At 35.3% G+C, this 16,761-nt stretch overlaps 2 protein-coding genes and 1 non-coding gene across 4 annotated transcripts in view; all 3 read right to left on the bottom strand.

Moving 5' to 3' along the window:
* The window catches only part of LOC107032559 (PH-interacting protein), a 28,571-nt gene extending 20,662 nt beyond the window's left edge, over positions 1–7,909 (bottom strand). Inside the window, exons 1-7 of one of the 2 annotated variants that reach the window (XM_015234168.2) lie at positions 7,224–7,909; positions 5,904–6,322; positions 5,007–5,158; positions 4,029–4,268; positions 3,626–3,735; positions 3,446–3,523; positions 3,217–3,323 (exon numbers count right to left, since the gene is read on the bottom strand). In XM_015234168.2, the coding sequence (XP_015089654.1) occupies positions 3,217–3,323; positions 3,446–3,523; positions 3,626–3,735; positions 4,029–4,268; positions 5,007–5,158; positions 5,904–6,259 (1,043 nt within the window). In that variant the 5' untranslated portion in view covers positions 6,260–6,322; positions 7,224–7,909. Of the gene's footprint in view, positions 1–3,216; positions 3,324–3,445; positions 3,524–3,625; positions 3,736–4,028; positions 4,269–5,006; positions 5,159–5,903; positions 6,323–7,223 lie in introns of those variants that run through there. The other variant, XM_027914366.1, reaches the window with a different exon arrangement.
* LOC114075793 lies at positions 2,968–3,089 on the bottom strand. The gene has a single exon (XR_003576181.1). It is a non-coding gene; the product is annotated as a U6atac minor spliceosomal RNA (small nuclear RNA).
* A 2,137-nt stretch (positions 7,910–10,046) lies between the features above and the next one.
* LOC107032548 (DNA replication licensing factor MCM7) lies at positions 10,047–16,190 on the bottom strand. The gene is made up of 15 exons (XM_015234158.2): positions 16,032–16,190; positions 15,873–15,940; positions 15,673–15,732; positions 15,330–15,553; positions 14,788–14,965; positions 14,510–14,632; positions 14,342–14,431; positions 13,978–14,120; positions 13,359–13,536; positions 13,084–13,275; positions 12,761–12,933; positions 12,358–12,561; positions 12,077–12,242; positions 11,409–11,630; positions 10,047–10,477 (listed from the first exon to the last, which is right to left on the bottom strand). The coding sequence occupies exons 1-15, from the start codon at positions 16,060–16,062 to the stop codon at positions 10,373–10,375; spliced, it is 2,157 nt and encodes a 718-aa protein (XP_015089644.1). The 5' UTR covers positions 16,063–16,190; the 3' UTR covers positions 10,047–10,372.
* Positions 16,191–16,761: the final 571 nt, after the last annotated feature.

Here is a 16,761-nt window from a genome sequence, read left to right as displayed (position 1 = left end):
GGTGATTTAGGCATCTGGAACCTGGCACTTCATAATACGTACCTAATGATGAAATGGTCATGGAGATTTGTTGATGAGGAGCAAGCACTTTGGAAGGAGGTCATCCAGTCTAAGTATGGAAAAATCAGTCACCGGTGGTGACAACTACATATAGTGTCTCAATATGGAGGTCCATCAAGGCCCTATGGTTTTTCAGATCATTTTGCTACAAGATTGGTAATGGCAACAAAATTTCCCTTTGGAGGGATATACCTGGAATGGTCAGGAGTCCCTGATGAATTCCTATCTAGCTTTGTTCTCTATATACAGCAGTCGTGACAATTGGTCCCCTCAAGGGTGGAATATCTGTTTCAGAAGGCATCTAAATGACTGGGAGGTAGATATGCCGGCCAGGATGGCAAGGATGCTCCAAGACATTGGTAGTTTCAAAGGTATCAATATGAGCCCTGATACTATCATCTGGAAACATGGAAAAGATGTCAAATTCACTGTAAACAAGCTATACAGGAAGAATATATTGAAGAATCCAGGTTGCTAGATAGGGCCACTGAGGCAGGTTCGGAATAATCCGACTCCAACATAAATTTTGTGCTTCCCTTGGCTGGTGACCAGGAAAGCTTGTCTGACACATGAGAGTTAAAAAGAAGGGTTGCATCCAGATGTTTCTCAGGCAATAAAAAGAGGAAACAAACAGCCACATTTTCTTACATTGCAAAGTCACTTCTCAGCTTTGGTCCATCTTCTTTAGTCTCACACAAACCCAATGGTCAGTGCCAGAGCATACAGCAGACTTTCTGAGCTGCTGGGTCAGGAGAGGGGAAGCAAAAATCAAATGAAATGGTGGAGAATAATCCCAGTATGCATATGGTGATAGACAGTGTGGAGAGAGAGAAATGTGAGATGCTTTGAGGATAGATTTGTGGAACTGCATCACAACTCATTATTTTTAGTGTAAAGGAGAACTTGTAATGATGAATTCAAATAGTAGCTTTGTTAAACTCATTGTAATTAGCATTTCGGTCACAATTTTTGGAGGTTGCCAGCAACATACATTAATGCTGAAGAATACAACATTACCAGTTCCTTTTTTAAAGGAAAAAAAACAAATCAAAAGGGGAAAGTCAAACCAAATATTTATTTCATGAGGAAACAAATTGAGTGCCAACTCACGTTGAGATGGAAGCTCCTACAGTTCTACCAAACACAAGACACGCCAAATAGTAAAGCAAGGGAACATAGCATGGCTACTACGTAAAAGGGTCAATTAGTTGGTTTTACTAAATTGCCTCGTGAAACAATCTAAACATCCAACCCCAGACGTCAATACAACATGTAGAAAGGATCAAAATATTATGAATTTATTTGGGAACCCTCAAATAAAAAATGATAAGATTGTTTTCTAACACCCTCGGACACGTGTATCCTATTCTAGCTATACGCGTGGATTGCAGACTTCTATTTTTCCTTTTTTGTCTTTAATAGGCGCAACAAGTTGCGGAGTTGATGTAGAGGCTAGAGAAAAGTTATTGGCTTGGCTGAATTGAGAGAAAGTGAACGAATCCCAGAGGAGCTCGATGGGCTGAGTAGAGAAAGATGTTTCGAGCAATACAAAAGGTAGAGACTCTGATATGATAGATGTCACAGGATCCTTCTGATAGGAGATAGAATATAGCTATGATTTTTTTGCTCTTTTGAAATCTATATAGATGACCCTCCATCTTCAAACTTTAGTGTTTAGGTTATTCGAGTCACCAAGGGAGCGACAAAAAGCAGGAGCATCTAGGGAAGGGTAAAAAAAGAGTAGGGAAGCTTATCATTTGGTGATGTCCACTTCAGTTAAAAAGACTGATTATGATGAAGCAACAAAAACTTTAAAAACACAGCAATGTCGATGCCAAAACCATATAGACAAAGGTGGAGGGGTACACAATGCCTCACCATAGATAATATCAGATATGTCAGAAGGCAGATTTGGAATGTGAAAGAGCTAAAGCTTTTGTTGAATATTCGGAGTGAAAAGTTGGAGCCAGTGAAGAGAAGAAACGGAGCTGTTTATGTCAACTGAAGGATATATAACCTCTCTCTTAAACAGAGTGTTATTCTTTTTACTTTTTCTACTTCAAGACAGATTGTGTTTGTTATCACACAAATTGCTAGAATAGCTTTTACAGATGTATTGTCACTAATTAATTGACTACATAAGGAAAAAGACAACATTCATTGAAAAAGGATTCATTAGACAAAACTAGCAAAAAGGGGTGAGATTGAGGCATCAAATGAAGTTCATTTCTAAGTTTAAGGGACCACTTGGCCATGCAATTTGGATTTGAAATTTGTGTTTGTTTATGATATTTGAACAGAACTCCAATTTCATTTTGAATTTTGATTTCAAATTTACCTAAAAAGCAGAATTTTAATTCCAAGTTTGTGATTTCAATCGCTCTTAAATTAAAACTTGACCCATAAGCTTATATTTTGCAAATAAAGACCCATACTTCAAATTTTGCCAAAAAAGACTCATGATCGATGTGAAGAGATTGTTTATACCATGTGGTAAAATTATAATAAAGAATAGCTTGTAAGTAGTAACTACTATTAATTTATTTATGAGTTATTTGTCAAAACCACACCTGATCTATCACTATTACGCTAGTTTCACACCTCAACTATCAGTTGTTCCCTTTAAGTACTCGGACTATCTTCATCTATTGTTTTTCCTACTTGAACTATGACCTATGCATTAAACAACCTCAAAGCTGACTAGGCCAACTATTACTTGTTTCTTTTCCTACATGAACTATCATATTCATGTTCAACCACCTACTAAACATTAATTGTAAAACTAGACAGATACAAGACCACGATCACCCATGCAGCAGTCATGTCTCAGAATACAAAGATACTCCTAATTTCCAAATTCTGAAATTCGCCGGTGGCCACAGTTTTTGTTTTTTTGGGTAACTTCTGAAAATGTAAGATCCACCGAAGTGGGTAGCCTTAACAGGATGTGTCTGGTAACAGGTAAAACCCCAAGGCCTTTCCCATCCCTGTTGGGGGAGATGCCAACCATCTATTCTTTCTAGAAACACTCCATAAGCCACAGTTAATCTGTATGGCTTAATCAAATAGGGCTAAATCTCTTACACATAATAATGCATCACGTCCCTTCAAAGAGAAAGGAGCAACAATAAGGATCAAGGCTTAAAGGTAGCTTACGATAAAAGCTGATACACGGAGCTAGTTTTTGGAGTAAATGCGATGGCAGTAACAGCTCCAGTGTGACCACGCAAAACTGAAATAGGTAATCCGTCTGGCAAGCGCCACTGAAGTAAAGAGAAAGTAGATAAGCTGCTCATTCTTCAACAGAGGAGATTTTCATGCCCAAAATTATTACTCTTCAAAGAAAGCAAGAAGATATCTATGTCAAGTGGTAGGAGAATCTTACAACTCGAATGCTGTAGTCATTTGATGCAGATGCCACCAAAGCATTGTTTGAACTGACGGCTAAATCAGTGATGTCACCCTATTAGCATGACAAGCAAATAAGTGTACAACGGAAGAGTAACTATTCATAAGGACGAGCTAAATTGAGGACACTATTGGGAGCATATCTCAATGAACTTACTTCATGTCCTCGGCAACTAGCCAGGCATAATCCAGTTTCCATTGACCAAACCTTGACGAGGCGATCATCAGAACCAGTAATCACATATCTTCCTGAGCGATCAAATATTGCTACACAACAGAGAATAGGCAGAGAAATTGAGCTGAAGGTTCGCATGTCTTCTTGACAGACAACCCTTTATATCTCTAATATGATAAACCTTAGAAGCTATTGAATGTATCTACGATTTAAGAAAAAAGAAACAGCTATCTTTAAAACTATTAGTGGCATTCAATTTCTGGAAATTACGGTTAGCAGAAAAAGTGTGGTTTTTATTGAGCATAAATGAAAGCCCTGAACGAGAACCCATTTTGGGAGAAAAACTTTTAAGTGCCTATATACTAGAAGAGTTTTAAAGTTGTACCACAATAAACAGCATCCCTATGTCCCCTTAGTTTCTTTATGTTTTGCATCTTTTGGACCATAGTTGACGGCTTTGCAACAGCATAACTTGCAAGACGGATAGATGGAGCACGATGATGTTTTGGGAAACCGCCTCCAATCTCTCTTAAAGTTAGACCATGCACCTGATTAGCAGGCATGTGTGGCCAACGGAGGTATGAAGGAAGGGATTGTGCTTGCTTGTTGACTCTATTTCGCTCACCTGTTCATCACATATTCAAACTTAGAGAAACAGAAAACCTAAAGTGGCAACAGAATGTATATGTCATGCTACTTAAGAGAGACAACATAAAAGGGAGAGGAAAAATGTGCAGAAGAGATCACAGTGCAAATGACCAAACAAAAGATGTTTGTGATGAATTTATAGTTTGGAAGGCTTTCCTGGATAACTTTGCTCACTTGAACAAACTGATGAAAGGAATCATTCACAATCAAGATGCAGAACACATGCCAAAGAGTTATTTAAAAGTAACTTTAAGCTATTTTCGCCTTTCAGTGAGACGCCTTATAAAGCCAAAGAAAGGCACAAATCCAAATGCAATACAATGCTCAAAATGCTACTCAGTAAATAGTGGCTTCTTTTTTTTTTGGCCAAAATACCACCAAAAATATGGTTTAAATGATAGTGTATGTCAGTCTACAAGTAGAGAGATAAAATTAATCTTGTAATATGCTTGGATTCTAGTTAGTACACTATCTGGTGACATGATATTAGAGAAATGTTTAGTACAGGGAAAAGGTTTATGTAACTTTTGGCCAAAACGAGTACCAGAGCTATAGTAGTGCACATGCCAGAACAGAGAGTAGGAAAATTAATCAAGGATAAAAGGATTCGGTTTAAACCCAAAAAAAACAAAAAAGGTAAAAGAGAAATTGAGACATGGGAGATCAATTTCCAAGATAATATACATTAGATCTTAGACCTCATAAGACTACTTACAAGTCAAAAGAGAAAAAGGTCCAGATCCAAGTAGCGTGGGGACATCAGCAGCACCAGGGGCATCTCCCCCACCACATTGCATAGGAGGACCCGAATTCAGCAGCAGTTGTTTAAGCAACTTTACTAAGTGATCATTTTCAACATGAGGATACCTATCATCAACAAACTATAGGTTTAAACAACACAAGGAATCAAGAATATCGAGTAACTATTTAAGCAGAAACAGATGGATATTGTGGCATGTTAACCAGGTCAACTTTCGCAGGAGCCCAGCAACCATTTTGAAAGCATCATTAAATATAAGTAATTCAATTACAAATAAGCAAAATGTTCTAGTGAGAAAGCATTATATAGTATAATAGAAAAGTGATTCATAATTGATTTTTTGGTTATAACAAAGAACTCATAATTGAGTCTTGAAAAGAAAGTTTAAAATCTATAGGACTCGATCAGAATAGCTTGACATTCTTTACCAGAATTAAATTATCATATATTTACATAAATTCATAAAAGAATTGAATAGATGTATCCAGGGAGATTTCTCTTTGAAGCAACTATTTCCTAGATCACATGTCGTCTTATTTCACAAGTGAATCAATCAAAAACTCAAAGCAGAACAACTTCACATAAAGTGGGGTAGAGAGGACACAGATTTCCTATATCTATTATTCTGTGGATAGAAGGAGCCCCCAAAGAAGGTATACAAAGCTTGCTCAATACAACATGTTTGAAGCTGATCTACTCTAAGTTGTCTCAGATGACAGATATGACAGTGATGAGGTTCAGTCTCATCACTGATGAGACTGGAGCTCAAAGCAAACACCAGCACACGAAAGTGCAGCAGACATATTTAATTTCAACAAGAAGAAAAACAGAAAATATGTTTACAAGGCACACCTTAGCATCAGATCATCATAATTTAGAGGGAAAGAAATGTCATCGTCATCATCATCTCCACTGAGTACACCTTTTCTTGAATACCAAGCATGATATCTCCTAGGCAGAAGCTCATGTTCCAAAAGTTCGTCACAGAATATTCCAAACGTTTTTCGGCACGGCCCAGATGACAAAAAATGCATAATCAGAAAATAAACTTCTCTGAGGTCAATATTTACATCCTTTGTTGTGGCATGTTCAGCAAATCTCTCTTCTTCTTCGAAGAGAGATTTTGTGTATACCCTATTCAGGAAGCCTGTATGTGCCATATTTGATGATGAAGCACCATTTCTAGATGTACACTTCCCTGAATCCATCCTTTGTTAGCAAATAAACTCCCCACACTGAGTATTCCTCTTCAAAGAGCAAGATCCATGAATCTACATTCTCAAAAACTGAAATTAGAAGGCATACTAAATCATTTGCTAGGAAATAACTGCAGAAGTTCTCAAAATTCATTAACACTTCATGAAACATATTCTAACCACCATGAACAAGCGTGCACAAAGGTCACTACACAAGGTCAAAGAACTTAGATATGATTCTTCCAAACATGTTATTGCCATGCAACGTATATGTGACAACAATAACAAGAAAGCCCCTTCCCCCCCTCTTTCATTTCAGCTTCCCGTTATTACAGCTGCATGGAAGTTACAGGACATAAGTTAAGTGGATAATTACAAGTATCACACAACAAAATTAAACACATGTCTGCACACTAGCAGTAAGTAAAAATGGTGAAGTCAGAATTGGGGCAAACAAACTAGTAAAACTCTTTAACTATTTCAAACCTATTTCAGGGAAAAAGGATAAAATTTACCCCTTTACTTTATTATATTGTTCAACTCTATCCTCCGTTATACTATCTTGCCAATATTAGATTTAACACCCCTACCCCCAAATTAACAGTTTCTTCCAATCTGGCCAAAATTACCCAATTAAATTGCGACCCACAGCCCAACAGACCTACATCAAATCACAACAAAAACAAAAGTCTGAAACAAATCAGTCCCAGAATTGGAGCTAACAGTCCCAGAATTGGACCAAACAGTCCCTAGATTGGACCACGGCATTAGCAAAAAAACTGAACTAGTCTCAACCAAAACTACACCAAATCACAACCAAAAAATGAACCAAATTAGTCAAATTAGAATAAATGTGCTTTTGAATTTAATTTGCTTCAGTTCTCAGCATTTAAAGAGGAAAATCTTCCTAAGTTGATCTTCTTGGTTTTGAATTACAGTTGCATCTTTTACTATGAAATTTCTGCTGCAATCTTACTTCCTCAATAGATGTGAATTATTGCCCTCTGTCCTGAATCCTCTCAGTGATTTGTTGACAAAATGAACCTCAACAATCTATGACACTCAATCAGCTTTTGTTTCTACTGCAACAACAGGTATTGGAAATGGGGGAGGGGCTCTCTGTTCTGGGTTGAAGCCAGTGGCTATGGAGTTAGCTGGCGATATTTTTTGCAGAGGTAATTGGCTTCACAACTGAGTTGCGGGTGGTTCATGGACGTGATATATGGAAGAAAGGGCATGGTGTTAGGGTGGTGTTTGGTGGCAGAGTGGTGGTGTACGGTGAGGCAAGGGCGACTGAAGGTGGTGCTCCATTTTTTACCATAAATCAGTGACCTCACCCTCCGCGTATCTGAGCATCGTCTCCTTCTATCCAGTGAATGCTTGGATCTATTCCTTGATAAGAAGTTATGTGCTATCTATCCAAAATCCTCTCTGTGATTTGTGGGTCAAAGTGGATGATTTTGACCCTTTGCCCTAGAAAAAAGTTAACCTGCAACAACTTTAGGACTTGTACGAGACTTCAACCAACAACCCTAAGTAGGAAAGTATGTCGCCAACTTCAAACATTTTATCATTCAATGAACTGCAAAAAAAAGGGGGAGGGAGAGGGAACGAGAAGAGGTACATCAAATTAACAGGAAAATATTTTAGAACTATGCATGAGATATATCCTTAACATTTTGATTATATAATAACTAGGTAATTTAAATAAATTTTTTAAACAACTTTACCAACAATAGACTGTTATAAGAAAAAAAAAAATTTTGTTATAGGTTTTTCAACATTTCTAGAGAAATTAAATTATTTGACATTATCATATTCTTCAAATTAAGCTTGATTAAAATAATTATAACATACAAAAAAAATATTTTAAAAGAGCCGAATGAGAAAGAAAAAATATATTTAAAAGAACAAAGATCTTTGTCATAGTGATAATATATACATACCAAACAAAATATAATCAGCACATTAGTAAGGAGACAACAAAAGAGTGAGAAAAAACAGATTAAAGGGAGTAAAGTATGAGATACCCAATGACGATAACAAATCATTCTAACCAGAAAAGTTCCTATGTTTTGAAATAAGATACCTAAAAAATTGACTAGCACTTCAATAAACTTTCAATCCTTAAAGTACTCATAATCTCAACTAATATAATTTAGTAAAAATAGACAACAACATGAAAACCAAAAAATATGAGCATGTAAAGTTATCAAGGGATTTTCAAAAGAACACAAAATCTCGTTTGTGAAGGAATAACGTTGTTGATGAAGAAATTTGAGATTTGTAAGGGCTTTTTTTAATGTACCTTATATAATTTCAACAAAGAAAACTTGTTTGAATATTCAATTAACATTTGATATTTAATCTGTATTAACAAATAGCTACTCCCTACGTTTCAAAAAGGATGGCCTAGTTTGACTTGGAATGGAGTTTAAGAAAATAAAAAGACTTTTTAATCTTGTGGTTTTAAATTAAAGTTATGTCAAATGCACTAAAATGCCCTTTAATCTTGTGATTTTAAACATGCCACGTTGAAAGTTAAAGTTAAAGTGTTGTCAAAATAGGAAAGGAGTCACTCTTTTTGAAACAAACTAAAAAAGAAATAGGGACATTCTTTTTGAACAGATGGAGTATAACAATAACTTTGCAAAAACATAAATAACAAAGTTTAAAGCATATATTCAAAAACAACAATTAATTATTAATTAATAATAATATAAGCATAAACTAATGATTGTAAAAAAAACATACCAAGATATGCAATAATAGAATGAACAGAATGAAAAAATTAAGTCCACCAAATGCATAACGTAGTCCTCTATTTATAGACAATAAAGGGTAGTGTAAAAGTATAATTATTCTGTCTTATCGGAAAGGTCGCAACATTTCATAAAATTATGTAGTCCTCTATTTATAAACGATAAAGGGTAGTGTAAAAATATGATTATTCTGTCTTATGATAAGGTCAAGACTCTTTAAAAAGGTCGCAACATTTTATGAAAGTTGCAACTCTTTATAAAGTCAAAATTTATTATAAAAGTCATAACTTTTAATGAAAAAAGTTACAAAGTTTCATAAAAGTTAAAATTTTTCATAAAAGTCACAACTTTTCATTAAAGAGGAAGGCTAATTTTGAATATAAAATAAATTTAAAGAGAATATGGATTGTGATGGCGCCACATAGGCGAGCCTAGGGTTCTCTTTTGTATATATATATTTTTAATTTTAAAAAGACGACATATAAATAGAAATAAAAGGGAGCATTATATTTATTACAAGTGAAACTTCAATTAATGTCTGTTGCTCCACAATGAAGAGCAGGCCGATATACTCCTTCTATCCAACAATGTTTATCTATTATTGACTTAACATATTTTAAAAAAAATTATAAATATACAAATAATTTATCATATTAACTTTTGAATATGATAAATTACAATATTTTAAAAAATGTAATAAGAAAATAACTATAAATAATGATAATAGTAATTAAAAACTAAATGTAAATTTATCCATTGATTTCAAACAAACGCAAGTATTATTGAACATCGCAAAATGATACAAATAGACGACTATTGTTGAAAGAGAATACTATGTACATATTAGTACTCCTTCAATCTTATTTATGATTAATTAGGGTAGTCCTCGTATTTTCACTTTTAAATCTTTTTAAAAAAAATTTCTTATCAGATCTATTTTTTCTCTCAGATTAAGACCAATATTCATTCCTATTTTCATGTTGCAGCATTTCCCAAGTCAGGAAAGATGCAAATTCAGTTGCATGATGAATAGAATCTTAATACAAAATAAATGCTTTCAGTCTTTCACTAAACAAGGCAATTTCAGTTTGTTTCTCACATTGCATTACATTGCCATGAAAAAAGTAGGAGGGGCGTAGAAACTTCTACAAATAAATAATTAACACTTTAGCAAATTCTGGTACAGACTGACAACTCTGGTCATACACAGTTAGCCTCCCATATCGATTGGCTTTCAATAATTTGATCTAAATCTCATTCTTGATGAAGTACTACTTATACTATCTGTAAGTAGTAACCTAACAGGCAAGGGAGACTGATACAATCTTGTACCATAACTGGATTCACATTGATCCTGTGTCTATCATGCGTCAATGAATCTGATGTTAAAACTATCAGGATGAATCTGCCACACATTTAAGGCTGCATATTCTTCCAAACATTCCTTGAGTTGAGCTTCACTGTATCCCTGTTTCAAGATAAAGCAGCAATACATCAGAGGCAAGAGAGCTCAAAGCACAAGGTCAGTACTATAACCAAGGAGAAAACAGTTTTCAAGCCAGGACACAGGACTCGTTGAGTTAGATATTGAATGACAGCAAGAAATTTATATAATGTCTCAAAATGAAAGAACCAAATTATACTGGCATGATCTTTTTTTTTGGGGGACAAATTAGCTGATTGCCATTACTTGCAAGTTGCATGAAGATGAAAACCAATTCAGTTGGTTAAAAACATGGGTGGATCTGATTATGGGTAAAAAAAGTTACGCGAATCTTTGTTTACCACAAAAGGACTCTCTGTAAAGAATTCTGGGAATATACTGGTACTGTATCAATAGCCAGCTTGAGCTATTTAGTCTGATGTGATTTGTTTTTTTTTTCTTTAATACAGGGGGAATGACAGGGTGGGTGGCAGGAAGTTCAGCAACAATAAGATGAACTAGCAGATTTTGGCCTTGCATCAAGCAATACTTTTGCCAATAGCAAAAAGATGTTCTACTCAAGGGCTTTAATGACAGAACATAAATAGTTCATAAAAAGTTCCCATATGTATCAGTACTGTAAAGCCTTAGGGTTTATCATTCTGCATGCTTCCTTCCCAATATCATGAAATCAATTCAGTTGGACACAACTTCATTGAGAAACCATAGCACAAACAATTTTGACAAGCTTGACAGATCATGCAAACTATTTTCTAATTCTTTTATATTTTTAATCACAACTATCCACCTTTACTTCTTGACAACTTTATCATCAGATAGCGTGCAAGTGTGAATTGTAACATATTTTCTAAGCGGTAATTTTATCATTGCATGTGCAATAGATCCAAGTATATGTTTCAAGCTATCAAAAGAGTTGGTTTCTAGCTTGATCTGGCATAATTGCCCACAAACTAACCTTTCTGGAAATCCAGTTCAGAGCCTGGGCATAGCTTAGTTCCAGCCTGTTCATCCTAGCAGCCTCATCACGAAGGATTGAATAAATGTCAGATATTGCATCCAGGCCAGATCTTTGCCGATCATCTGAATACAAGGAGAACTTCGACATCTGCATTAACCGAAGCGCCTCATCCACATCACTCTGAGCAACTTTTTCTGAGAAACGCAGTCTGGCTAGTGCCTAATTTAACACAGTAAAATGACATCAACAAAGTGTAGAATGATTAAAAAGGACTTTTATGACATTCGCTTGACTATATTGCCATCATCACTGTCTATTTGACCTTATACAACTATATTTATGACCAACTTACTATCATTTGAGCTGTAAAACCTGGAATCAGGATTGCAAGGTCCAGGATTGTCTTGGAAAGCAAAGCCTTACATTTTCAAGGACTCCATATTTCCTAATGATAGCTAATCTAATTTCTGATTTTTAGTCTCTCAAACCAAAGAGAAAACAAGAATGTTTCCTCATTCGGTTTCTTCCACATGGCACTTGCCAACTGTCATACTTGATTCACTACAAGTTTTCCACTTTTCAAATAAGAGTTGAAGAGAAAAATAGGTCAATTCTTACTATGACGCAATGTGATACTTTTACTCTGTAAATTGACTGAAACTTACAGATGATATCCTCAAGATGCTTAGAAGTGTTCTGACGGTTGTATAGGAGTGAGGGGTGTTTGATTTTGCTTCTTCTTGCCTGATACTAGAATATGCACTAGCAATATACTCCTCTATTTCCTTTGGTACAGAGGGAGACAATCTCCTTGCAGCTGATATATAAGCCCTGAAATAAAATAAAATGGATGTAGGTTGCTCAGTCAATTCTGAGCCTCACTACTAACTAGTAAAGAGAGGTTCTCTTGAAGGTTAAAACACCAGAAAGATATTCTTGTATTTACCGAATCACAGATGGTTCAAGTGGAGTGAACCCAAGAGCAGGAGACTCTTTGTTTTGATGCACATAAACAACATGTCTAGCCATTTCAAGATCGGAATCCATATCTGCTCGATCTAAGATTAGCCATAACAGATCAAATCTTGATAGAAGAGCTGGAGGAAGATTAATATTTTCAGCTGGTGTCCTTCTCATATCATATCTTCCCCTACGAATGTTTTGAACAAAAAAATGTAAGTGTTTAAAATTTGTGCATTGACACAATCAACTGCCTCCACAAATAAATCAGATGACCATCTGTTGCAAAATTTAGCATATTTCTACATACAGGAAAAGTCAAAATTCTAAAAGATAGCAGTTGCTTCTCAATATTCTCAACAAACCAAGGGGAAACAGTAAATGTTTACCATGCAGGATTAGCAGCAGCAAGCACTGCAGTCCTTGCATTTAGAGATGTAGTGATCCCAGCCTTAGCAATACTAACAGTCTGCTGCTCCATTACTTCATGAATAGCTGTTCTATCAGAGTCGTCCATCTTGTCAAATTCATCAATAGCACATATACCCATATCTGCTAATACCTGAGAAAAACATTGTCCACAGGATACTTGAGAAATGGATGGTTGAAAGTTGCCTGATACAGTTCCAACTCTGAACGCACATTGCTCACACCGTGATATTTTCCAAAACTCAATGAAGTATAGGTTAAAAAAGAATTAATTTGTTCTCACCAGTGCTCCGCCTTCAAGAACCATCTCATTAGTTACTGGATCTTTCTGAACAGCAGCAGTTAGACCAACACCACTGCTACCCTTACCAGTTGTGTAAACACCTCTGGGTGCAACATTAATTATGTGTTTGAGAAGCTGGCTCTTTGCTACCCCGGGATCACCCATCAAACATATATGTAAATCACCTCTTATCTGAATATTTTTCGTCATAAAGATGAATAAGATTTAATCTGAGTAGGCAGAAGATGGATTCCAATTTTGGTCGGAGAGCTTACCTTCATACCATCCTTCAACTGTCGATGAGGAGCACCTACTAGAAGGAGAAGAAGAGCTTTCTTAATATCCTCATGCCCAAAAATTTCAGGAGCCAAGGAACGAGACAACTTGTTATATATATCTCCATCCTCAGCTAACCTTGCAATCTGCTCTTCCTCATCTCCTGTAAGTTCATAACTGCATCCGGAAACTTATTAATCATATATTCAACACTAAAAAATTAGCAAGTATAGAAACCTCATCTTTTCTATTATACTAGTGAACACATAAATTTTTCTTTGTGAGAAAAGGGTTATGCATAAATCAAATTTACTAGTGCCCTCTAAACATTCCAAATAGGAAACTAGAAAAGATGTAGATTTGATGTGTAGTCTGAACCTATTCCAAGCACAATATTTCAACAACACTAAGAAAATACATTAAATTGCATTATGTTTCAAATTTCATTTTTCTTTTAGAAGTGATCTGGTTTAAGCTCAATCTGGAATCAAGTTCCTCAATTTGCTAAAACTTAAAAGCGGACTCTGATTATTCAAGGAAAAGGTGATGCATTACATTTAGTTGTGTTTGTCCAGTTGCTAGTAGAAAACAGAAGCCATATCAGAAAGCACTACTTACTCTTCATATTTTTTCTTGAAATGGCCAACAGACATTGCTTCCAAGTAAGTATCTGCAATTAACCCAGCTCGCATTGCTCTAAATCCTGTGTAAGGCATAGGTAGAAAAATGCCTGACAGTTCAACAACATCACCAGGAGAGACCTGCAATTATTAGAAAAGCAGCAGCATATATTACACTTAAGTAGGCAGTGAAAGCTTTAGAGGAGATGCTCACTGGGAGCTTTAAGTTGTTGGGATCATTTGATCTCACTTTCTACTCAATCTAGAAAGCATTTTAATGTCCTTAGCATTTAATTCAAACTAGACAAGCTCCTTTCAAAAACACTAAGATAAAACATAAATAAACAAAAAATATTACCAACCTTCCTTGTAAGTTCTCCTCTGAAGTGCACAGTCATTGATCGCGGAATGTGACCTTTGGGTACATGTTCAGCCAACTCTTGAATTTTGGCCTAAACCGGTATCAGAAATGTAAAACAATTGTGCTGCAGATTTGATATTGTAATCAAGATATAATGCAGAAGACAAACCTCTTGAAACTTTAAAAACTTTGATGCCCGAAGTTGAAGGATGAGGTTCCCTTTTGCTTTATTTACGGTGCAGCGTTTGGATGGGCATTCAGACAGAGGCATGAATACTCTAGCAGTTACTTCCTGTTCATCAAGTGCATTAAAATAGATGCATTAGATTTGAAACAAAGACATTATTGTAATTTGATTTAACGCTAGCATTGTGGCTCTCATACTGCATTTGGCAAGTCAAAAATAAAGAATTAAGTTTTTAAGACAAGCACAACAAAAGTTCAGACCTGATAAATTTCAAATCCACATTCTTCACATGTATATACAGCCACCTGCATCAGTGGCTTGACATCCGAACAACGTGTCACAATACCAGATATCCTGACAAGCTGACCAATGTATGAAGCCTTGACCTCCCTAATTGTAAAGGGCCGACCTTTTGAAGATGCTTTAACATACACTTCACTGGATTCAACAAAGACAAACAGTTAGGCGGTTAACCCATTCAGAATTTCTACTCTGTCTTTACTTCGAAATTAAGTTACAAGGCCAAGCCATATAGAGACATTCTATTTTCACCAGGGAACTTGACTGCCTAGTATATCAACACAAACAAATTATCACGCATATCATCATGTTGTTTTGAGATCAACTAAATAAGTAGTCTATCTAAATTAATATCATACAGTTAACAGAAGCACTCCAAATTATGCTCAAAGAGAGAACAAAAGATTTTCTTATAATATAAAGTCTAGCAAAGAGAACAAGAGACAAATTGACAAGTTAATTCATAAAGTTAGATCCTTGAGGAGAATTTAATGCTGCTTACTAGAACCGCTTGATCTCTGGGGGCATCTTTTGTTTTGGATCAGAACCATCAGTGTTCTCAGTTACTTCCTCTGACCGCTGAGTCATCAAAATATCATGATCATCATCTGGAAAAGCCTCCGTTGGCTCTGGCATGAGCTCATCAATCGCACTTGCTAATATTGTGATATATCGTTTAGTGTTCTCAGCAATTCTTCGAAGAAACTCCTCATCCAAGTCCTTGTACTGAAAGAGAATTTCAAAATCACGTTAAGAGCCAAAAAAACTTCAAACGAAAAACACTACATAGAGCACAATCACTTCATAAAAAGCACAGTAATTCAAAGGGAAGTAGTGGTACTTACGTCAGCTAAGTCTTCGAGCTCAATCTCAATAGCCTTGGTTTTACGATTAGCAACATCTTGCTGATAAAAAGTTAAAAGAGAAAAAATTAGCAAACAAAAAAAGAACATTTCTTAAACGAATATAATCACTAAAACAGCGTAAAGGAGTTTTTTTTCAACTTGAAAATCAACAGAAAAACTGGAAAATGAGAGGAACTTACGAGAATGTTCATGTATTTGGCTTCACCATTAGAATCAGCGAAGTTTGACAGAAAATCTTTCGCTAGATCTGTAAAATGAGAGACAGAAAAAGATGATTGGATCAAAAGAAAAGGCAAATCGAGAATACGAAACCACTTGATGCAATCGAAAACTGTTACCTTTGTCGCGGTTGAAGTCAAGATCATTCATGGTGTTCGAATGGAGGCAGAGAGAATCGAGAGGAAGTTTGTGAGGATGAGGGTTTGAGGTTTGGGGGGGAAATTGATACTAAAACACAAGCAATTTGGCGGCAAAATAGTGAAGGTGTTTTGGCGGGAAAAAAAACGGGCTAGGTTATGTTCGCCTACGTTACGGGTTCACGTCCACCATCCACACCTGACCCGGAAAAAATAAAAATGAACCAGCTAAAAAAGTTGTTGGTGATTAAATATCGACTCAATTAGTAAAAGATAAATGTACAATTAAAATAAGGCTAAAATCTAACTTATACCAATAAATTAATTATTTCATTTCTCGTGCATTTTAAGTCTTAAGTATGACGATCATCAGTTTGAACGATTTTAATATAGGAGGACTCCCTTATTAAATTATTTCAATAATTTCTTTTTAATCGTAATTTTAAACTTCTATATAGTATTGAAGAAAAATTAAATAGGAGTGTAGTTTGACTATTATATTTCTTTAATATTTATTTATGTCCCTCTTAGTTCTAAAATGATTGATTTTAAAAGATAACGTCTTTGATAATTAAATTAATAACTATTTTTGGAACAAATATTTTTATACATGATAACCAAAAAATATCGGAGGAAGTATAACACAAATATTGCATGACATTATTTTATTATTTTAAGAGTCAAATAACTTATATATATATATATATATATA

This window comes from Solanum pennellii, chromosome 1 (assembly GCF_001406875.1).
Source record: "Solanum pennellii chromosome 1, SPENNV200".
NCBI classification, from domain to species: domain Eukaryota; kingdom Viridiplantae; phylum Streptophyta; class Magnoliopsida; order Solanales; family Solanaceae; genus Solanum; species Solanum pennellii.
This window is presented reverse-complemented; position numbering and strand designations above follow the sequence as displayed.

Excerpts from the sequence above, each read along its gene's own strand:
- LOC107032548 (XM_015234158.2), bottom strand. The coding sequence starts at position 16,062 with ATGAATGATCTTGACTTCAACCGCGACAAAG. Across the intron at positions 15,941-16,031 it reads TGACTTCAACCGCGACAAAG|ATCTAGCGAAAGATTTTCTG; the intron begins GTAACAGTTTTC and ends CTCATTTTACAG. Across the intron at positions 13,537-13,977 it reads TTCAAGAAAAAATATGAAGA|TTATGAACTTACAGGAGATG; the intron begins GTAAGTAGTGCT and ends TTCCGGATGCAG.